Source organism: Echinops telfairi, unplaced genomic scaffold (assembly GCF_000313985.2).
Source record: "Echinops telfairi isolate 266 unplaced genomic scaffold, ASM31398v2 ScPeMD7_5;HRSCAF=22, whole genome shotgun sequence".
NCBI lineage: Eukaryota > Metazoa > Chordata > Mammalia > Afrosoricida > Tenrecidae > Echinops > Echinops telfairi.
In genome coordinates this window covers 21,241,822-21,264,506 of record NW_022103901.1, presented here as the reverse complement: position 1 = coordinate 21,264,506, position 22,685 = coordinate 21,241,822, and the positions used below count along the sequence as shown (strand labels likewise).

The 22,685-nt window shown below is 50.8% G+C and overlaps 2 protein-coding genes across 2 annotated transcripts in view; one reads left to right on the top strand and one right to left on the bottom strand.

Annotated features, from left to right (window-relative positions):
- The first annotated feature begins 395 nt into the window (after positions 1-395).
- Positions 396-13,715, top strand: PLK1 (polo like kinase 1). Its single transcript, XM_004705719.2, has 10 exons — positions 396-803; positions 1,459-1,627; positions 2,544-2,688; positions 3,686-3,779; positions 5,338-5,557; positions 9,627-9,782; positions 12,108-12,185; positions 12,355-12,509; positions 12,606-12,788; positions 13,236-13,715. The coding sequence occupies exons 1-10, from the start codon at positions 396-398 to the stop codon at positions 13,440-13,442; spliced, it is 1,815 nt and encodes a 604-aa protein (XP_004705776.1). The 3' UTR covers positions 13,443-13,715.
- A 111-nt stretch (positions 13,716-13,826) lies between these two features.
- Positions 13,827-22,685, bottom strand: part of ERN2 (endoplasmic reticulum to nucleus signaling 2) — a 24,453-nt gene continuing 15,594 nt past the window's right edge. The window contains exons 14-22 of the mRNA XM_004706058.1: positions 17,978-18,062; positions 17,654-17,843; positions 17,463-17,562; positions 17,173-17,372; positions 15,089-15,236; positions 14,884-15,011; positions 14,269-14,392; positions 14,105-14,172; positions 13,827-14,015 (exon numbers count right to left, since the gene is read on the bottom strand). Coding sequence (XP_004706115.1) covers positions 13,827-14,015; positions 14,105-14,172; positions 14,269-14,392; positions 14,884-15,011; positions 15,089-15,236; positions 17,173-17,372; positions 17,463-17,562; positions 17,654-17,843; positions 17,978-18,062 — 1,232 coding nt within the window. The remainder of the gene's footprint in view (positions 14,016-14,104; positions 14,173-14,268; positions 14,393-14,883; positions 15,012-15,088; positions 15,237-17,172; positions 17,373-17,462; positions 17,563-17,653; positions 17,844-17,977; positions 18,063-22,685) is intronic.

The window sequence follows — 22,685 nt, the reverse complement described above, 5'->3', positions numbered from 1 at the left end:
TTCCCGGACCTGGTGCAAGTGACTTGCAGGCGCACCCCAGCCGCCTGCAAAAGGGAGACATTCTGCACTTCCCTCCCTAGGGACTGGGTCCGGCTTTCCCACGCGAACGACAGTTTCCTTGACACCCCACGTGTGTACGCTCCGCGGGTCCCCGCCCATCAAGCTTCCTTGCCCAGCTGGGTGGGGCGGGGATTTAAAGGCGACGGCTTTGCCGATCGCTCCCATGGTGCCTCGCGGTCGGCGGGTTTGGATTTTAAATCCCCGCGGCCAATCAGGGACGCGCTGGGTCTTGTAACGTTCCCGGCGCCGCGTTTGAATTCGAGGAGGAGCGGAGCGGAGCGGAGCGTCTGTCTGTCCGTCCCTTGCCTGTGAAGTCCTCGAGAAACTGCAGAAGCATGAGTGCGGCGGTGACCGCAGGGAAGCTGGCGCGGGTCCCGGCCGACACGGGGAAGCCCGGGGTCCCCGGAGCTGCGGCTCCGGGCCCGACGGCTGCGGTGCCGCCGGCCAAGGAGATCCCGGAGGTCCTGGTGGACCCGCGCAGCCGGCGGCGCTATCTGCGGGGTCGCTTCCTGGGCAAGGGAGGCTTTGCCAAGTGCTTCGAGATCTCGGATGTGGACACCAAGGAGGTGTTCGCCGGGAAGATCGTGCCGAAGTCGCTGCTGCTCAAGCCGCACCAGAAGGAGAAGATGTCCATGGAGATTTCCATTCACCGCAGTCTCGCCCACCTACACGTCGTCGGCTTCCACGGCTTTTTCGAGGACAACGACTTCGTGTTCGTGGTCCTGGAACTCTGCCGCCGGAGGGTGAGGGTCTCTCCTGGGGACCCGGAGCCGCTGGGCAGGGCTGCTTGGGGAAGGAGGGCCGGGACCCGAACTGCTAGGGAGGGGTTGGTGGGGTCTAGCTAGAGGAGGGGAGGGTCTGGACCAGGGAGGGCTTAGCATCTGGAGCTGCGGGGGGAGGGGATGCAGGAGCCTGAGTCATGTTGCTGCGAGGAGGGAAGGTGGCCCCTGGACACGAGATGTTTGGAGAGGGAAGGACCCTGGTGATGGACGCTTGGACCCCTGGAGTTGCTAGGGGAGGAGCTCCGGGCAAGGGTTGCTCGGGACCTGGAGCTTCCGGAATGGGGCTGGGGTGGGGTGTGGGAGCACTTTCAGAAAAGAGGGGTCCGCAGACCCAGAGAGGATACTGGCTCCGAGCTTCCGGAGTGGGGCCAGGAGGGAGGGCCCAGAGCAGGGTCTTGGGAGAAAGTCCCTCCTAAAGAGGGTGCTGTGGCAAAGGTCCAGCTTGCAGTTGCCCTGGAGAGTGAGTGGGTGGGTAGGGTAGGAAGGGAGAACCTGCCAAGTCCCCTCCCCATTTGCCTGACCCTGGGAGGCCAGGGTCCAGCCCTGGGCTGCCTTTCCCTAACCGCCCATGGTTCTCAACTCTTGTCTCTCCATTCCTCCTCCCTCTGGGGCTCAGTCCCTGCTGGAGCTGCACAAGCGGAGGAAAGCGCTGACGGAGCCCGAGGCCCGCTACTACCTGCGGCAGATCGTCCTTGGCTGCCAGTATCTGCACCGCAATCGAGTCATTCACCGGGACCTCAAGCTGGGCAACCTCTTTCTGAACGAAGATCTGGAGGTGAAAATAGGTGAGGTGCTGAACCTGCAGGAGTGCCCTACACCACTAGAGGGGGATGGGGTGAGGAGGCAGAGGTGGAGGGAGGAAATATGGAGAGGATGGAGGAAGAGGATGATGGGAAGTCCGAGCAGTTGATTGCCATGGAGTCGCTATTTTAAATTAATTCACTGCCATCAGTCGATTCCAACTCCTAGCCACCCTGCAGGCCAGAGTAGAACAGCCTCTGTGGTTTCCAAGACTTTAACGCTTGACAGGAGTTAAAAGCCTCATCTTTCTCCCCTGGAGCCCCTGTTGGTTTTGAACTGTTAACCTTAAGGTTAGCAGCCCAAAGTGTAACCCACTACACCAGGGTGTCTCATTAAGTCCAGAAATTTAAAACTAAGGACCTGCAAGCAAGTGGCCTGCCTGTTGGTGAAGAATTCTTATAAAATAATTAGAATTTGCTCCTATTTTCTTATTTTGGAGGCTTGACATAAAAGTTCGGATTTGGAGCCCCTTTTAAGTGTTTTGGAATCACCAGCAGAACAGGGACAGCCTTCCCTCAAGCTAGTCCTTTGCTGTATTGGAGGTTACTGTGCCCCTAAGACGGCTTCTGTTTTGCCGCAGCTCACCCCACCCCTTCCCATACCTTCCTCACAAATGTGGCCAGGCACAGGTTAGCTGCTTGATCCCTGTAGCTCTGAGTTTTGCTATTTCTATCTAGTTCCCTTCAGAAGCACAGCGGTCCTTCATATGGGGAGTGGGGGTGGTGTCGGTAGGCACTACCCAGGGGTGAGCAGATGGGAGGATTCCCAGGTAAACCTCCCTGGGCTGGGTGCAAGGAGTCGAGACTGTGGAAACGAGTGAATGGGGCTTGAGAGTTGAATTGAAATCAATTGTCTGCCTTGGCAGCTGGCAGAGCCCCCCTCTCCCTTCTTCTGTAACAGGGGATTTTGGACTGGCCACCAAAGTTGAGTATGACGGGGAGCGGAAGAAGACACTGTGTGGGACTCCCAACTACATCGCTCCTGAGGTGCTGAGCAAGAAAGGGCACAGTTTCGAGGTGGACGTGTGGTCCATTGGGTGCATCATGTAAGTGAGCAGTTGTCTTGGAATCCATCCAGCCTCAGTAGGGCTCCTTTTGGACATCTCACCTGGCTGACCTTATCCTGGGGACATTTCTGCTCACGGAAAGGCTGCTCTGAAGGACAGATGGCCCAAAAGCAAAGCTTGCTTTCTATCTTATTAAATTTTCCTGTCACTCTGGAGTATCCTGCAAGATGCCTGCAGCCCAAGCCTTGGGTCTGGGAAGGGGGAGTGGGGAGAGGCACTGCTTTACATAACCTTGCTGTAGACGCCCACTGCTCCAGGGACCAGCAGCATCTTCATCGCCTAGGAACTTGATGGAAATGGAACTCTGGCCCTGACTTACTAGAACAGATCTGGAGTTTGACTTCAGCCTGATTGATTTCTAGATATAATAAAGCTTTAGGACCACTGACCCTAGAAAACAGCACTGACCAGCGGGTGGGGGATTTGGCCAAGTGTTAAGGCTGACAGGAGGGGATGCCTGTGCTGTCTGGATCAAGACCATCAGAGAAGGTTTGGTGGGGGGGGGAGGCAGATCTGTGGGTCTGAATTTTCAGGTGGTGGTGGTTTTGGTCATTGGCCAGGGTGCTGCAGAGTTCGACATGCGCTGTTGCAGTGGCTTGCCTACTTCTTTTACAATAGAGCCTTTTTTTCAAAATGAAAATGCCAAGCCTTCTTGTAAGCCTGGAACTGCTAAATGCGGAGCTGCTTCCGGAAGAGCTTTTCTACTTTAACTTGCTTTGTACCGCCAACAGCCTCTGGGGCCCCTTCAGAGCCCTGTGTTACATCAAGCTGGAGTTGAAAAACGGGGCTCCATGGCCACTCTGGCCTCAGTCCTGGTATTCTGCTGAGGGCTCATCCAATCAGTGTCCTGGCTCATAGGGCTGCTGAGTGAACTTGGGATTGACTTTAGGGGCCTAGACCAAGAGGATGCCCGGACACTGCTCTGGCTTGAAATGGGCCCTCTGAGTAGGAGCCAAATCCTACCTTCTACTTACAGGTATACTTTGTTAGTGGGCAAACCGCCGTTTGAGACGTCCTGCCTAAAAGAGACCTACCTCCGGATCAAGAAGAATGAATACAGCATTCCTAAGGTGACTAACAAGACTGAATTCCTGTTTTTCCTACTGAGTCCAGCTAAATTTTGGGAACCGAGATAGGTCCACTCCAGCCATAGGACTTTCGAAGGTCTATCTGAAATTGCATGTAGAACCTGGCGCATAGGTGCCCATAGGGGTTTTTTGGTTTGGTTTTGTTTTTTCCCATAAAGGAAGAGAGCGTGGAGTCTCCCAAAGGATGTGACTCAACCGACATGTAAAAGGCAAAAAAGCCAAACAAACGCCAGGAGGGAAGAAATCTTTCCTTTGGGGGCTGGACCGACCGCCTTGGTTCAGATTGGTTCTGGCGCTTCGTAGCTGAATGGACCACCTGGAACCAATGGACGGCCGCTCGATACCTGGGGACCCCATGCCACATGTGACAGTCTGCTTCCATAAAGACTAGCCATGGAAGCCCTAAGGGTGGGGCTGCGCTGCCTTCCAGGGTTGAGTTGACTAGTTGGCAGTGGGTTTGGTTCCCCCCCTCCCCTTGGCTTCCAGAATGCATACACTAAGCACTTACATAACTGTCAGCCACCACGAACCCAATGGCAAAGTGGTTGCTATTCTCACAGCCAACCAGCATAGACACATTTTAAATGAATAGCATGTTCAGTAGTAGCTTAGCACGTGGCCACTTTCTAGTTGGTGTCCTTGTGTGTGGCCAGGAACCCCATCTACTTATGAAGGACAGAAGGATTGACCTTGACACCTTGATCCCTTGGCTATGGAAGTCAGCCCCACTGCTCATTAAGTGTGCTTTGAGGCAAGGCACGTCCCCTCTCCAGGCTTCCTTCATTTCTTCATTGCCAAGGAGGCATCCTGATAGGGGTCCCCACCTCACCTGCTTTTGTGAGAGTCAAAGGAGTTGACAGACTTCTTGCTTTTAGGACTCTGCCCTGGCACACAGTGAGTGTAGTCAATGTCAGACAGCTGCTGGTGCGTCCCAGACCTGTGCTGGGTAATAACTCATTGAATTTCGACCATTCTCCAGCATTGTTGCACATAGCTCATTTAACAGATGCTGATGGATACAAAGGCCCGAGAAAGTTAGGTGTTCCAGATAGTATTAGAGGACAGAGTTGGGATTTGAATCCAGATCTTTGAACCCAGTATCAAAGCCTTTATTCTCAAGCAATTCCCCTTCTCAACCTAAAGCTAATCTTGAGACCCAAAGCGGAGAGGGAGTGGGGCTGGGGACAAACTGACTGTAATCAAGTCGATTCAGACTCACAGCAACCTTATAGGGCAGGGTAGGATTGCCCCTGCCAGTTTCTGAGACTCAATCTTTACGGGGATAGCAAGCCTCCTCTCTCTCCCGTGGAGCACCTGGTGGTTTTGAACTGCCGGCCTTGCACAACGCTTCCAGGGCAACAATCCTCACAACTTAGCTTGACACCTGTCGATTCACTGAAGCTGATCGCGGGGACACTGGCGTGATTGATAGTCCCTGGACCGTGGCATATTAGAGACTGGAAGGCAGAGACAGGTCCTTTGAGCTGGGCTGTGGGTTGGGTCTCCTGTCTCATGCTCATGGCTCTCCTTCCTGCGCTAGCACATCAACCCCACGGCGGCCTCCCTCATCCAGAAAATGCTTCAGACCGATCCCTGCGCTCGCCCGACCATTAGTGAGCTGCTGAACGACGAGTTCTTTACTTCGGGTTATATCCCTGCCCGGCTGCCCATCACCTGCCTCACCATTCCACCCCGGTTCTCCATCGCTCCCAGCAGCCTGGACTCCAGCCACCGGAAACCTCTCACAGTCCTCAATAAAGGTAAAATGGGTGTTAGAGGAGGGAGCAGACCTGCAGGGAAAGCCCGCGTATGGGGTGTGTGGGTGGCATCCCCCCACCAAGCTGAGGGGTGGAGCCAATGCCCTCCTGCCCTATCCTTGAAGCCATGGCTAGAAGAAGACCCTTCTGCCCCTGGGTCTGGTCAGCAAAGACAGACCTGACCGTGGCAGGGACAAGACCCCTCGGGCCCAAGAAGAGGAGAGTGGCCCTTAAAGTCAAGCCTAAACAATTCTCTTAAACATATGTTCAAGCATATTTGGCCTATTGCCCGCCTTTCAGAAAAAATTTACTCCGTGTCCTCCTGGGACTTAACAATGGTATTGTAGCCCATGATCCATAATAAGGTGTAAACTCACACTCCAGACTCACTGCTTTTGAATCAATTTCACTCATGGTGACGCTATGGGACAGTACAACTGTCCCTGTGGGTTTCTGAGACTGTAAAGTCTTCACGGGCGTAGAAAGCGGCTAGTGGTTTCAAAATGTTGACCTTGTGTTAGCCTGTATGTGACCCACTGTGCCGCCAGGGCTTCTCCAGGATAAAGTGTCGGTGTCCTTTCGCAGGACACTTCTCCCCACCCACTACCACCGCACACACCTTGGGGAAACATGGATTGACAACAATTCCCAACACAATTCTTTGGTGACTCATTGTAAAAAATATACATAAAGCACCAACCATAGTCAGTAATGAACATTTGGCTACATTTGCTTCCTCTACCCCACCTCCCCCTTTATTTTTTTCCACTTTTTAAAATAAAAAGTACGCAAGAAGCTAATCCCAGCCACCGTTCTCTTTAAATGCCATTCTGCATCTCATTAAAACGATGGCCATTTTCAAAGCCACATGCGATTGCTTAGCTTCTGGGTCTCGCACGGGTCACAACTAGGAAATCCCCCTGGAGGGAGCGCATTTGAGAGTATCGATGGGCCTTATTCACATTGTTAGCATTTTTGTCTTGAGAGTATTTCAAGACAACTCCTGAAAAGTTAGCTGCACGGTTCGGCCCTTTAACCCAGAAGCTCGACTCGAATTGTTTTCCACATTTGCTCTCTCTGAGCCCCTCTTTTATAAAGCATCAGGAGAAATTATGCTTTATGTGTGTGTGTGTGTATAGCCCTTCCTTTATGCTCCCTACTTCTGAGGATAGCTCCTAAAAGATTTTTCTTTGCTATTTTATTCATTTATTTTATGTATACTTAGTAACTAGGACAGGGCTTCTTACATAGAATACACTCAGTAAGTGGTTTTTAACAGTACTGCTGTTTAGTTATTTAGGGCTTGGATGTACTAAAAAAAGATTACATTTTATATCACTATCTCTTAAATTATCTAAGATTTAAAGAAAAATCATTGGCTCTTACTGCTTTTATAAAAGATTTTTATACAAAACTAACAGATAGCACAATTACCAAGTTCAGGAAACTGAGCATGGATACAATATTGTCTTATATAGCATCTTCCCTCCCCGATGTGTGTGGTGACTATTTTTTACTTTGCTAACTGTATAATATATAATACAAAAGAAGTTGCATCAAATACCTTTCCCTCCCCCCACTGAGTAGATACTGAAAAAGCCAACCTGCTGCCATTGAGTCGTTCTGACTCAGTGCCCCTGCAGAGGGTGGGGGCTTTGAGGCCGTGGATCTGCTCCGGAGCAGGTAGCCTCATCTTTTTCCTATAGAGCCGCCGTGGGTGGGTGGGGAGCTGCTTGAGGTTAGTGGGGGCGGGGAGTCCAACACTGACAGCACCGCCAGAGCAATTGGTTTCCGTTAATTTTTGGTTTTTAGAAATTGCTTTTATTATTATTATTACTATTAAAAGATCATTTGATTGGCGGCTTTTCCCTCCCTCCCCCACACCCTTGATAAATTATTTTCATATCTTATACTGACCACAATCTCCCTTCCCCCACGGTTTCTGTTGTTCATCCCCTGGAGGGAGTGGGGTATGGTGTGGTTATGTGTCAATCATTGGGATCGGTATCCCCTTCCTCCCCTCCTCTCCCCCTTAAAAATTGCTTTTTAAATAGCTTTTGACATAAATGTAGACCTGCAAAAAAGAGGCAAAAACGACCAAGGATGGAAAACTAAGAAAACATTGGGGTGATACTCTTAACACCACTACTGCCTCCTTTTGGATTTTACTCCCTGATGCCGCCTTTCTCCTCCAGGATCAAGATCCAATTCAGGATCCCACATTGTGTGTAGTTATGTCTCTTAACAGCCGTTGACAGTTGTCTGTCTCTTCCCTCCTTGTCTTTCGTGAAACCGTGGGGTTGGTTAGGCCCATGTTGTTGGCAGGGAGAGATAGCACTTTTCTCTGTGCCTATCAGAAGGACAAAGGCGCCCTCAGGGTGCAGTGGTTCCCTGTTGGGCTGCCAACCGCAGTGTGTAACCACCAGCTGCTTTGAGGGAGGAAAGACGGGGTTCCTACTCTTGTGAAGAGTGATAGTCTCAGAAACCCACAGGGCAGTTCAACTGCAGGCTCACTATGAGCCCGGATCTACTTCATGGCAATGAGTTTGGTTTTTTCCATTTGAGTGTTTTGTTTACATTTTGAACACACACTTTTAAAAACAACAACACACTTTATTATGAAAATTCCAAGCTTTTCCAGAAAGAGCTGCGTGATGAATTTTTGTGAACTCCTCATCCATTCCCAGTCATTGTCAGCCTTTGGCTGTATTTACTTGATCTACTCTACCTCCCCGGCCCCTTTTTATTAAAGTTGTTATTTTAAAGCAAACCTCCAGCATGATATTTCACACTTGAATCCTTGTCACAACCTAGTTGTTTCGCTATTTGAAATTTGAAAGCCCACCTTAAACTGTTTTCTGAAACATCTCACATTACATAAGATAGCATACGTTTCTACCGCCGTGATAGAATCCATGTGAGAAATGTCGGGATGTTTTCAGATTCTCTGTGATCAGATATAAGCAGGTAGCGTGACGTTGAGGTGGGAAATCCTTCTAGTTTCCCTTGACCATTTTCAAACTAAAAGATTAACCTGTGGCCATTGATCCAGTTCTTGACTCATCATGACCATTATTGTAGGACCAGGTTGTCATCTGGATCGAAGCCACCGGCCACATCCTCCTCCTCCAGAGTGGCTGGTAGGTTTGAGCTGCCCACCTTGCAGTTGGCCACTGTGCTACTAGGGCTCTGATTTCATTTTTAAAGGCCCTCATGAGCCATCCCGCTGGTGAGCTGATTTTCGGAGCCCTTCCATCTTCTCTCCTGTAGAAGATGCCTTTAAGATCTTTGCTTGAGGCCAGACTGTCCTGAGTGGATGTGGTACCCATAGGGCTAGAAGACCATTGGGTCAGAGGCCTGAGCTCTGAAGCTCTTGTGGCTGTGTTGCCTTCCGGAAGACCTTGGCCTGGACCTGGAGGAACTAGTGAGTACGATGTGCTGACACAGGAACACGGCAGCTACTGCTTGGCTAACTGCGTTGACTCCGTTTACCTAAAGCTATGACAGCTGCCGCGAGTTGTGATGTTGAAAGATTCAATCGGCAAAATGAACGATACGGGAAGTATCAAAAGAAGATGGAAAGATGACCCGTACCAAACAATAACGCGTGGACGTTCAACCATTTCAAGAGCTGTGGTGCTGGCAAAAAAGAGTGACAGTCCCAGGGACCGCCAGAAGGACAAACAAATCTGCCTGGGAAGATGCACAGCCAGGATACTTCTTAAAGGCAAGGATGGAGAGACTCCATCCCACCTGCTTTGGACATGTTGTCCCTAGAGAAGAACATCATGCTTGGGAAAGCAGCAGGGCAGCAAAAAAGAGGAAGACCCTCACAGAGATGGACTGACACAGTGGCCGCAACAATGGGCTCCCAAACTAAGGGCGATTGTGAGGATGGCACAGGGCCAGGCAGCGTTTCCTTCTGTTGCACGTAAGGTCGCCCTGAGTTGGCACCTACTTCCGAAGGGCCCTTTCTCTGGGGAGGGTGCCAGCTGTGCCAGGGTGTCCAGTGCTAGTCTCAACCACTTTGCTTCTGTGCTCAGCTAATAACCATGCCTCATCTTCTTCCTAGGCATGGAGAACCCTGTGCCCGAACGTCCCCGGGAAAAAGAGGAGCCAGTGGCTCAGGAGATGGGTGAGGCAGTTGACTGCCACCTCAGTGACATGCTACAGCAGCTACATAGCGTCAATGCCACTAAGCCCTCGGAACGGGGGCTAGTGAGGCAAGGTGGGCACTGTGGGGCCTGGTGGGGATGAGGTGGACCTGGGGTACATGGAGAGGGCAAGCGTGGGCCCAGCCAGCCGGGCTTGTCTCAGCCCCGGTCACCATGGCTTCCCCTACTTCCCGTCTGTTAAGTTCAAGTGCGTTATTTTGACATCCAAGGTCCTGTTTCTCGGATGCATCTACTCTTTCCACAAATGACCCTTCTGGCAGCCACCTCAGATTACTTCTGGCTGCCTTCTGAGGGTGCAGCCTGGGCGCGTTGGCACCTGCTGTCTCAGTGACCTCCTTGATTGACAGACCCAGACATACTTTGGTCATGGTCATGGGTGTCTGTCTGCTCGTACTCCTCCCCCTGGAATGCATGTCCTCCGCCGTCTGGCCCGTCCAGTGGTGTGTCCTGGACCATTTTCAGGCCTCCCCACGCGTCCTGTCCCCTTACCTGCCCTAGATTTCAAATATTCCAATATTTGTTTGTTGATTTCACATAAGGGATTGATTATCGACACTGAACATAACGTTTTGATGTTTTTGGAGTTGTCACAAGTTTTTCTTCTTGTTGCCGATTACCATCTTTCCCATGTATACATGGGCATGCCAAAAAGTATCGCTCTAGTGCAGTGGTTCTCAACTTTCCTAATGCCTCGACCCTTCAATATAGTTCCTCATGTTGTGGTGACCCCCACCCCACCCCCCCGCCCCCATAAAATTATTTTTGTTGCAACTTCATAACTGTAATTTTGCTATAGTTAAGAATCAGGCGACTCCTGTGAAAGGGTCATTCGACCCCCAAAGGGGTCTCGACCCACAGGTTGAGAACCGCTGCTCCAGTGCATTCATCCGCGGGTTTGCTTTGAGCAAAATATGTGGGAATGCGTCTGCAATCAGTGGATATCTGCAGACGGCTCTCTCAGTCATGACACAGTTGTCTTACTGCCATTCCAAAAAGTCCACTCAAAACAGAGGCTTCCTTTAGGATCTGCCAGGCCAGTTAAATTGAAGGCAGAGAGGCCAGCTCAAAGGCTATGGTGACTATTTTGTGGAATTCCCAAGGGGTAATCTTGATAGATTTTCTCAAAGGACACAGGATGACCATGGCTTTTTTGGAAGATGCTTACAGAAAATTAAAAGCTGCATTAGTTAGAAACAGGCTAGGAAAGCTGTGCCAAGAAGTTTTTTCCCACCAGGGCAATGCACTTACTCATTCTACCATGGTAGCAAGGGCTGTCCTAGAAGAGTTTTACTGGGTAACTTTGCCCCGTTCACCCTTGAGCCCTGATCTTGCACCTCCAGCCTTCTTTTTGTTTGGTTCTCCAAACTCAAAGAACATTTCTAAGAACATGCTTTTGAACCTCAAGGATATTAAAACTGCCATTTTGATGTGGTGTATATCAGAGCTCAGAATTTGTTTTGTGGGTTGCGGGGAGGTTTAGAGTTAGAAACATCACCTTCAGAAGTGTATAGCTCTGACCACTGAGAAACGACAGCGTCACATTCTGGTACTTTTGTTCCATAAAGGTTGCCGTGATTTCATAGCAGGAATGACTATGAAATGCCTCACGTTAGTGAGACCCGTTACATCAGTGCTGTACCTCTGTCAACTAGTTTTCCATCCCCGTAAACAAAAACAGTTCCCTCCCCCATTCCTTTTCTTCTGCACCAGATAACCACTATTACACTCTGAATTTATTCTCATAACTTTTAATCACTCAAACTAGAAAGGAAGACGATCCGCCAGCCGCTGACTGAGCAATGTAGCAGTGGCTTACATATTTCATCTATATTTATTTCTGTGGCATCCAAACATTGGCATTGCGACATTTTTTGACGTGTATACTTCAGTGATCCTTGGTACATCCCTCCCGCTATGCAGCCATCACTGTTGCTGGCTGTTTGCAAAACTTCCATCACCCTGAAGGACATTTCGTGCCCCCTGCACATTGGCTTTCTATTGTCCACGTTTACTTCCATTAGTCTTCATGTCTGCCAGCAGAATGAAAGTGGGGTTTGCTCCTTTTGTTCACTGTGCCCCTGGCGGTGACTGGCCTTCAATAAATGGGCCCATTGAATGAATGAGGGGCGTTGGCACACAGTGTTGTAACTCTCTGCTTCAAAGCCTATCCTGCTCCTTGTCTGTGCTTACTGGTGGTCGGGCCATGCTGTTCTTCCAGGACCCCAGGCCTGGCTGACAGACAATAGCTGTCTCCTCTTCTCTTGAGTCTTGGCTGAGCCCTGGTTAGGTGCCTGGCTGGCTTCCCTGTTGGGGGCCACATGAGGGACCAGAGGGGACAAGACCGATCCTAACCAATCACCTCTCTGTTTCCATCTCAGAGGAGGCTGAGGATCCCGCCTGCATTCCCATCTTCTGGATCAGCAAGTGGGTGGACTATTCAGACAAATATGGCCTCGGTAGGTTTTTTCTGGAATGGGTGGGTTTAGTCCAACAAAATGGGACCTCCCCAGTCAGGTGCCAGGTGGCCCTTGCTGACTCCCAGGCCTCCCATCTCCATCCTGTACCTCCCAGGGTCCCTCTAGTCCCCACTCCCCATTTCTGAAGCCTTCCCCCACCTACCGCCAGGATATCAGCTGTGTGACAACAGTGTGGGGGTGCTCTTCAATGACTCGACCCGCCTCATCCTCTACAATGACGGGGAGAGCTTGCAGTACATTGAGCGGGACGGCACAGAGTCCTACCTCACCGTCAATTCCCACCCCAACTCCTTGACGAAGAAGGTGAGCGCTGGCCGGGCCATGGGCTTGGTATGTTGGAGTATGGGTTCATCCCAGGGCCAGGCTGTAACTGGCCCACCTGTCCCATTTTCCAACCAGATCACACTCCTTAAGTATTTCCGGAATTACATGAGCGAACACTTGTTGAAGGCTGGTGCCAACATCACGCCACGGGAAGGGGATGAGCTGGCCCGGCTACCCTACCTGCGGACCTGGTTCCGTACCCGCAGCGCCATCATCCTGCATCTCAGCAATGGCTGTGTGCAGATCAACTTTTTCCAGGTGAGCCCAGCAACTGTGGGGTGGGGTTTCGGAGTCTGGCAGTGAGCCCACAGGAGTTGTGTGTTTCCATCTATCCTTGGTAGCAGCAATAAGAGAGTGCCGTGGGATAGAGACTCTCCCATCAGCTGAGATAGCTTCTTTCCATCCCAGGCAAACCCCATTGCTGTTGAGTTGATTCTGACTCAACTATAGTGACCCGATGGGACAGAGCAAAACTGCCTCAACTCAAGCTGACTCCCCCGCCCGTCCCCCCACCCCCCACCCAGCCGTTTGCCCTACAGCACAGCTGGTGGGTTTGAATCGCCCAATGTTTGAGTTGGCAGCTGAGTGCTTCACTTCTGCTCCACCAGACTCCCGATTCCTCCCCTACATGCCCTTCAAACCCACTGGCAGCAAGGCTTTCCAGCCCACTGACCTCTTCCCTCTGGCCGTCTCCCACCCTTCCAGGACCATACTAAACTCATCCTGTGCCCGCTGATGGCGGCGGTGACCTACATCAACGAGAAGCGGGACTTCCGCACGTACCGCCTGAGCCTCCTGGAGGAGCACGGTTGCTCCAAGGAGCTGGCCAGCCGCCTGCGCTACGCCCGCACCATGGTGGACAAGCTGCTGAGCTCCCGCTCGGCCACCAACCGCCTCAAGGCCTCCTCATAGGACTCCCTCCCTTCGGACTGGTGCCCCTCTCCCCTCCCACCAGCACCCCGGGCCTACACTGGTTCACACGCCTCCCAGCCCCGGGGGCCAAGGAAAGCGGGACACCATCCTTGCAGGTGGGGGCGGTTTTGTAAATTATTTTTTCACGTGTCCAGGTGTGGGTCCCATAGCCACTTCCCTTGCGCCTCCCCTATGAATTGTACAGATGATTTCTATTGAATTTTGGACTGCCCTATCCTTTGCTTTATATACATTAAATCTATGTGAATCTTCTTTTATTCCCTTTGCTCTGGGGCCTCCCCCGGTCTGCCAGGCCTCTGCACTGAGGCCATCCTTGGCCACCAGCCCGGCTCCCTTCCCCCCACCCCACCCCAGCTGTGGCTCTCAGCTCCCGGCCGCAGAGGCTGGTGGGTAGTAGGGCAGGAAGAGGCTCTCCGAGGCGCAGCTCCGCATGGCCTGGTGTGTGTGCAGGAGCAGCCTTGGGAAGCGGCTTGTGAAGTACTGGACGAAGCCGTCGGGGATTTGGCCCAGCACGTGCCGCACCTCCGCCGGGAGCTCTCTGTGGTGGTGCTTCTACGGGAAGGCAGAGCAGAGGAACCCGGCTCAGCTGTGGCTGGGGCCTGCTTTCCCGAGCCCTGGGCCCCCCAGCCCCGGAGCCCCACCTTATTCCTCATGGCACGGAGCAGGTCTCGCACTGATGTTCCTTTATATGACCGGAACCGTCTCAGATCTACCGGCGGAAAAGAATTGGCAAAGCTGCCCCTACAGAGATTCACAAGGACTTCCTGGGCAGCCCCCACCCCACCCTCTGAATCTGGCCCTCCACCTGTTTGCAGCGGCATCGAGATGTGTGTGTACCAGTTGTGCCGAACCACCCCATGGCCTCCTGCCTCCAGAGCCATCACCAAGGGCTCCTGCTCCTCCTCCTTCTCCAGCCAGTCGCTGACATCCTAGGACGCAGAGCGGGGCCTCATGACAAGGGCCAGGGGGCTTGGACAAGAGGGCTTCAAACAGCTTGTGGGTAGGTGGCAGGAAACGATGGCGAGATTTCCCCACAAATTTGAAACCCTTTCATATGAGTAAGAAGAGCAATGGAGCAAAGGCTTGGTAGTTTAGGATGTAGGGATCCCTGCCTCTTGAGTGGCCCCATGTCAACCCACGGGGTCTTCCCTTTCAACCACCCCATTCCCCAGATGCGATCACGGGCGCCGAGGTGCCAAGTCCCTTGCTCTAAGCCAGAATGGTGGAAAGAGCGCTGGGCACACACAGGGGGTGTGACAACTGGGGCTGAAAGGAATGGCACCGAGGACAGCTGTGCTGGGAGCAAGTGGCCGGTGGACTGCCGAGACGGAACGGATCGGCGCCTGGGCTTTATGTCAGCTTGCAGTAAGGAGCCAGACACACACGCTCCCTAGGGCCACCCCCTAGCTTTCCCTCTGACCTGGAAGAACTGGAGCTGCTTGGCTCTGCTCCAGAAGAAGGGGTGGGCCAGGACCTGCTGAGCAGAGGGCCTGGTCTGTGGTCTCATGCTCAGCATGGCGGTCACCAGGTCCTGAGCAACCACCTTGTCTGGGGGATAGAAGAAGCATGACTTCAGGCCCGCACAGCCTCCCGCCCTTCCTCCTGAGACACCCAGTGTTCCTCACCGTGCACTTCCTCCTCCAGGCGAGCCAGGCAAGGGGTCCCTGCGAGGATGTTGGCCTGGCGATACAGAGTCCCTCCAAAGGGGTGACTGCCACCAGACAGAACATAGTAGAACACACAGCCGGCTGAGAAGATGTCCACTGCGCTGGTCTGGGAGCCAGGGAGACGCTGATAAGGAAGTCTGCCTGGCTCGGTTCTCATGGGGGCTGCTAGGGTAACCAGGGATTTGGCCTGGATCCAAATCCCAGGACGATTTCCTGGGAGGCTACTCCTGGCTGCTCGATCGCCCATTCGCCCGTTCCCTCTGCACCAGTGAACCAAACCAAAACAAACTCATGGAGTCAATGCTGGCTTAGAGGGACAGGTTAGAACTGCCCCTGTGAGTTTCCAGGACTGTGATTCTTTATAGTAGTAGATAGCCTTGTCTGTCTTGTCTTTTGCAGAGTGGCTGGTGGATTTGAACTGCTGACCTTATGGTTAGCTACCCAACCAGTAACCACCACGTCACTGGGCTCAAACTGCCCCTACTGAGCTAGCCCTGCTTACAGACCTCGTGCCTGCAGGGTGGAGGCAGGTAGCAGAAGCTATAGGACCTTAGCTGATTGTTGCCAGCAGAGGGCAGAGCATCTGATTTTCCAAGAGGATTCAGAAAGCCAGAGGTTTGTGTGGAATTTCCCGTTTTGAAAAATAAGCCCTGTGGGCTAGATTCGGTCCCTGGACTTCCAGACTGTCTTTTGACTCAACTTTACAAGTGTTTGTCCTTCCTGTTACTCTCATGAATGCCATGACTTTAATGGACACCCCCACATGGATAAATCCCCAATCTATAGAACGGGCTCCATAACTACTGGAGGCAGACACCGGGTGCTATGCTCAGCTCCCATGAGCTCATTTGCTCTCCAAGCCTTGGGCCAGTGTGATTCTCAACTTTAGCTACGTATTGAAGTCACCTGGCTCCGACTTCAGGCCAGCTAGGTCAGAATCACTGGCCCAGGGCGCCCGGGCGCGTTTTAAAGTTCTCCAGGCGATTCTGCAGAGCAGGGTGTCTGAACCTCAGCACGGTCGTATTTCAGGCCTGACCATCTTTCCTTGTGTCCTGCCTATTGGGTGTGCAGCAGCACCCCAGGACTCGACCCACCAGGTGTCAGCATACCCCTGCCACTAGTGCAGGGGTTCTCAACCTTCCTAATGCCGCGATCCTTTAATACACTTCCTCGTGATGACCCCCAACCATAAAATTATTTTTGTTGCTACTCCATCACTGTAATTTTGCTACGGTTATGAATTAGGCGACCCCTGGGAAAGTCATTCGATCCCCAAAGGGGTCGCGACCTACAGGTTGAGAACTGCTGTCCTAGTGACATTCAAAAATAATTCCAGACACTGAAAAATGTCCCGGGGGGGGGGGGGGGGGGGGGGGGGGGGGGGTGAGAGGGAGGAGGCTGTCTCCAGTTGAGAAGCACTGCTCTAGATAAGCAGCAACCCCCTTGCTCTGATTCCATTTGAAAGGATGGTGGAGAGTTGTCCCATAGGACTTGCCAAACCGATCTGCGTGGAGGCAGAGCGCACACCTCTCTCCTGTGAAGTAGTTGGTGAGTTCAAACCACCAGCCTTTCAGGTAGCAGCCAAGTGCTTCAGTCACTGCCTCACCAGGTCTCCTTTTGCGGTAGAGACCCACGCAGCCAGCCTATAGAACTGCTCCTGGGGTTTCCCAGGCCGAGTCTTTTCCAAAGCAGCCGCCTCGTCTTCCCGCTGCAGAGGCCCCAAACTCCAAAAGCGAACTCACAGGGACCCTGTGGATGGGACCAGGCAGAACTTGCTCCGTGCCTTTCTGAGACTAACTCTCCACAGGAATAGAAAGCTGCCGCCCCCTGTGCTTGCTCCGAGCTGCTGAGGGCAGCCCAGCATTTCACCATTAAACTACCGGGGCCCCTGCTGCAGGGAAGAAAGACTAACTCCCTCCACTGTCCACATGAACGACTGTTGGCCCAGAGGCGTTGCCCAGGGTGGGACAGGGCCAGACTCCAAGCCTCAAGCGTGGCATGATTTCACAGGATCCCTGAGCCCCCCTGGTGGAAAGACTCACCGGGCTCTCGGGGGTTGGGAGCTGAAGGAGTTCGGGTGCCATCCAGCCCTCTGTGCCAGGGATGCCCGAGCGGAGGCTGAAGCTCTGGCGACCAGCGGGCAGCTTCTTGCAGAGGCCAAAGTCCGAGAGGACCACCCTGCCTTGGCCTTGGGTGTCAGGCCTTGTGATGAGAATGTTGCCCGGCTTCAGGTCTCGGTGCACTGGGGGAGTAGAGAGGGCTCGGGGCCTGGGCCTGGGGCTAGGACTGGGGCAGGAGGGGTGGAGGATAGGGAGCCCAAGGAGACTGGTACCTATGCACAAGGAGTGCAGATGGGCCAGGCCAGACATCAGCTGTTGCAGCACTACGTCAGGCTCCAGGCCCCAGAGGTCCAGGTTGGGGGCCTCCACATACTGAGAAGCAAGGGGCAGTGTCACCCTATAGCCAGGGGACCCCAGGCCAACCCACTGTGCTGGTCCCTCCCTTTCTGAGCGTTGGCCTCACCTCCTGCAATGAGGCCTGGCAGAGTTCTAGGGCAATGTAGTGGAACTGTGGCCCCCGCTCTGTACAGAAGTAGCGGAGGACGTTGGGGTGCCGGTCGGACTCCTGCAGCAGCTGCACCTCACGCTGGACAAGGCCAAAGCATTCCCGAAGGAGCCGCTTGACAGCCACTGCCCGCCCCTCAAACTGTCCCCTGGGAGGTGGGTGAACAGAAGTTCAGAGAGAGCAGGTGAAGAAAGGGGCAGGCACTGGTGAGTAAGGAACCAACGTATACCCACCTTGGATGGTGGGGTGCTTGGAAGAAAACGCTCCCTGGATACCACTCACCGGAACACGAACGTGCCGCTGGCCCCTCGGCCCAGCACATCCTTGGGGTTGAAGGAAATCTTCCCTACCACCGTGAGTTGCTCTGCTAGGGGGAAAGTGGGGAAATGCGGGTCTCAGGGAGCCAGGCCTCTGTTGGCTTCTGCCTGCTGCCCACCCAGCTACCTCACTTCTGCACCCCCTTATCTGTCACCCCACCCCATCCCCACCCCCACCACCAGTCTAGATCCACCCCTGGCTCCTCAGCCTTTCTCCTGACTTCTATCTCACATGCTCAGCCTGGTGCAGTGGTGCTGGGACACTTTGGTCCAATGTCTGATGTTTCCTTCTACTCTCTGTGACCTTGGGAAAGTGACCCCCAGCCCATCTCCCTCTGGCATTTCTCATCTGTGAAGCAGAGGTGATGTGACCCTCCCCCGCAGTAGCACCTGATGTTGAAGTGAAGTGATGTTGAGGAGAGAAGGGGGAATCCTGATGTTTACTACAATATGCTCTTTTCTCCCCCTCCCCTCCCCCCTTTTCAGCATCTCTGGCCAGCTTCCTTCCTTCCTTGGTCCCTCTCCCCACCTCCCCTGGGATGTCCTGAGTGAGGTTGAGAAGAATGCTGACACACTGGGCTTAGCAGCTAAAGGCTAGCTGTCGGAACCCCCAACCACTCTGGGGGAGGAAATGTAGCAGGCTGCTTCCATCAAGATTTACGACCTAGGAAACCCTATGCGGGCAGCTCAGTGCTCTTGTATTGAGTCACTATGAGTTGGAATAACTCAATGGCAATGAGTTTAGTTTGGATTTCAGGTGAGGTCAAAAGATGAGGCTCCTGGGTGGCGTAAATGGTTCGTGCTCCACTATTTTCCTGGAAAGGTTGGAAATTTGAGACTGCTGGTTAATATGGCCACCTATGCAGAGGCACTCACTATAGCTCCTCCCTAGAACAGATACAGAGAAAAGCAACACGGAAGAGAAACCAGTGCCTGGAATCTTGGAAGGAAAAGCTAAAAGCTAAGCGAACGGAACGAAGCAAATGGTGAATCCTCCACTCCTGGAAGATTGTGGATGCAGACAGGAGCAGAGGTGGAATGGACAGATCTTCTGTGCTGTGAGGAGGAGGGGGAAGCAGGGGCAAACCAGCCCTGTTTCCCAAGGGATCCTGAGTACTGTATATACTTGAGTATAAGCCGACCCGAATATCAGCTGAGGCACCTAATTTTACCACAGAAGCGGCATAAAAAATGTGCTGAAAAACTCAGTTTATACATGCATATAGACGGTACTTGGAGGAGGGCATCCAGGTCTGCATGCTTGCAAATGGGCTGGGGCCGCAGTCTGAGTAGGGCATTTTACTTTTGCATTTATTCAGCACTGAACCAGCAGGACTGACGAGCAGGGTGGGGTTGGCTCATGGCTCATTCCCTCTCTCCATGGGCTGCTGCTTATGACCGGAGGCTAACAGAGCAAGTGCAGGACTCTTTTCCTTAAGAAATATGTTCTCTTTCCCAAACCTGGGGAACTGTGTGACAGAAATACTGATTACAAATGCCTCGCAGTTCTCCATGACTGAGGAAAGAGCCTGCCCAAATAGTGCAGGAATGGGACCTTGGCCACCTCCCTCCTGCTGTTCTCCATGGCTGAGGGGATAGCCCCCTGAAACAGCATCCCCCTCCTCTCTGCTTTATGCTCTGGTTTATAGTATCCCTTTCTTGCACTCCTCGGTGGATGCAACTGTCCCCATGTGACCTAGACACCCTCCCAACCATAGCAATGGACCACAATGTGACAGAGACCATGGAAAATATCAGCCCATACAAAGAATCCAAGAAAGCAAACAAGTGACTGATATACAAGTCAAAGGACCTTACTGAGGAAAAAAAGGCACTGGAACTACCAGAAAAAGAATTCATAGGAATGATGTACAGTACTTGCAATGGATGGAGAAAACAATATATTGCAAGAACTATGGTGGAAATATGGGAAAAATTAGAAAAGTTGTAACAACAATAAAACCTAAACAGAAATCTAGAAGATTAATATTAAGAGATAAAATTAGACAACAACTTAAAAGAAAGCAGTAAAATGGAAGCAATAGAAAGCTTAATTAGTGAGCACGAAGACAAATCACTTGGTTCCAATCTAAAAGAAAAATAGCCCCCCAAAAGTCCAAGGAACAAGGTAAAAAAGGACAAGAAAATCCATAAACTAAAGGAATTTAGCACAGAAAGTCCTGAAGAACAAAGAAGCCAATAGCACTACACATACAACAGCAAAATAATAGCAATAAACCCACACATGTCAATAATACAAATGGATTAAATGCATAGTCAAGAGACAGGGAGAAGCAGACTGGGCAAGAAGACTGGACCCATCAATATGCTGCTTATAAGAAACACAAAGACAAAAATAGACTAAATAATCAAAGATGGAAAAAATATCTTAAGCTAATGGCAATCAAAAATAAAAGTGGCAATACTAATCCCTGGTAAAGCAGACTTCAAGGTATAATCCATCATGAGAGACAAAGAGGGCACCACATCATGATTAAAGGGACAATTGAACACGAAGACATAATTCTGATAAACATGTGCACCAATGAAAGACCTTCAAGGTACGTTAATCAAACACAGGTTGAGTTGGAGAGAGATAGATGGTACAATAGAAGCAGGAGACTTCAACACACCACTCTTTTTTTTTAAATCGTTTTATTAGGGGCTCATACAACTCTTAACACAATCCACACATACATCAATTGTGTAAAGCACATTTGCACATTCATTGCCCTCATCATTCTCAAAACAGTTGTTCTCCACTTAAGCCACTGGCAACAGCTCCTCATTTTTCCCCCTCCCTCCCAACTCACCTCTCCCTCCTGAACCCTTGATAATTTATAGATTATTATTTTGTCATATCTTGCCCTGTCTGATGTCTCCCTTCACCCGCTTTTCTGTTGTCTGTCCACCAGGGAGGAGGTCACATGTAGATCCTTGTAATTAGTTCCTCCTTTCCAACCCACCCTCCCTCTACCCTCCCAGTATTGCCACTCACACCACTGGTCCTAAAGGGATTATCCGCCCTGGATTCCCTGCAACACACTACTCTTAAGGAAGAACATCAGGAAAGAAATTCAGCGAAGACATAAAAGAGCTAAACAACACAATCAACTTAACCTTCTAGATATATAGAGTAAACTCCACCCAACAGCAGCAAAATACACATTCTTTTCCAGTGCGAATGGAACATTCTCTAGAAGGCCATGTTAGGCCACAAAGCATGCCTTAATAACTTAAAAAATATATCAAGATATCACAAATCATTGTCTCAGACAACACCTATAAAATTAGAAACCAACAATAGGAAGATCAAGGGAGTGGGGAATCAAATACATGGATATGGAACAAAACCCTGCTTAATAACTACTGGGTAATTGAAAAAATAAGGAAAGAAAATTTAAAATTCCTTGAAACAAATAAGAACAAACATACAGCATACCAAAGCCGTTGGGGCACAGCAGTATCGTAGGGCAATTGACAGCAATAAACACCTTAACTCAACATCTTTAACAAATAGAACAAGAGCAACAAAATAAACTTTCAGCCACCAAAAGAAAAGAAATGATAAATATAAGAGCAGAAAACAGAAAAACAATTGGGGAAAAAAAAAAAAAGAAGTGGGGTTGGAGTGGAGACCCAAAGCCAATCTGTAGACAGTTGGATAGCCCCCCCACAAAGGGTTATATGAAAGAGATGATTCAATCAAGGTGTAGTATAGCACCGATAAATCACACATTATTCCTCTAGTCCCTGAACGCTTCCTCCTCACCCACTACCATGACCCAGTTCTACCTTACAAACCTGGATAGACTGTAGAACACACATTGGTACAGATAAGAACTCGACACATGGAATTCAGGACAAATAAACCCCTCAGGGACAGTAGTGGGAGTAGCAATATCATGAGGGTAGGGGGATGATCAGGGAGAAGGAAGGGGGAACTCATCACAAGGTTGGATATATAGCCCCCCCTAAATAGGGGGTGAATTACAGAAATGTGGATGGAGGGAGACAACAGACAGTGTGAAATATGAAATAATAACAATATATAATTGACCAAGAATTCACCAGGATGGGGTAGGGAGAGGAAAAAAGAGGAGCTATACCAAGGGTTCAAGTAGGAGATGTTTTGGAAATAATGATGGCAACTTGTCTAAATATGCTTGATACAACTGATGTATGGAATGTTATAAGAGATGTAAGAGCCCCCAATAAAATTATTTTGTAAAAAGTTGGTTCTTTGAATGGGTTAACAAAATCGACAAACCAATAGCAAACCTAACAAAAGAAAAGAAGATGCAAATATCGATAAGAAAAAGTGACATCAACACAGAACCAAATGAAGTAAAAATAACATGATACTATTAAAAACTGCATTCCAACAAATCTGAAAATCTTGATGAAATAAACAAATGACTAGAATCACAGAACCTTCCTAAATTAACCTAGGCTGAGTAGAAAACCTCAACAGACCCACCTATAACAAAAGAAGAAATAGATCATGCCATTGAAAAAGTTCTAGACCAGCTGGCTTCACCAGTGAATTCTCCCAAACATTCAGAGAAGGGATGACATAAAATTTTACACAAATTATTCAAGAATATATAAAAGGACAGCAAACTCCAGAACTCATTTTCTGAAGCAAGTATAAAACTGATACCCAAACTAGG

Bases quoted from the DNA above. Each gene is read 5' to 3' on its own strand.
- PLK1 (XM_004705719.2), top strand. From the start codon at position 396: ATGAGTGCGGCGGTGACCGCAGGGAAGCTGGCGCGGGTCCCGGCCGAC. The intron at 804-1,458 runs GTGAGGGTCTCT...TCTGGGGCTCAG, and splicing joins TGGAACTCTGCCGCCGGAGG to TCCCTGCTGGAGCTGCACAA. The intron at 12,510-12,605 runs GTGAGCGCTGGC...TTTTCCAACCAG, and splicing joins CCAACTCCTTGACGAAGAAG to ATCACACTCCTTAAGTATTT.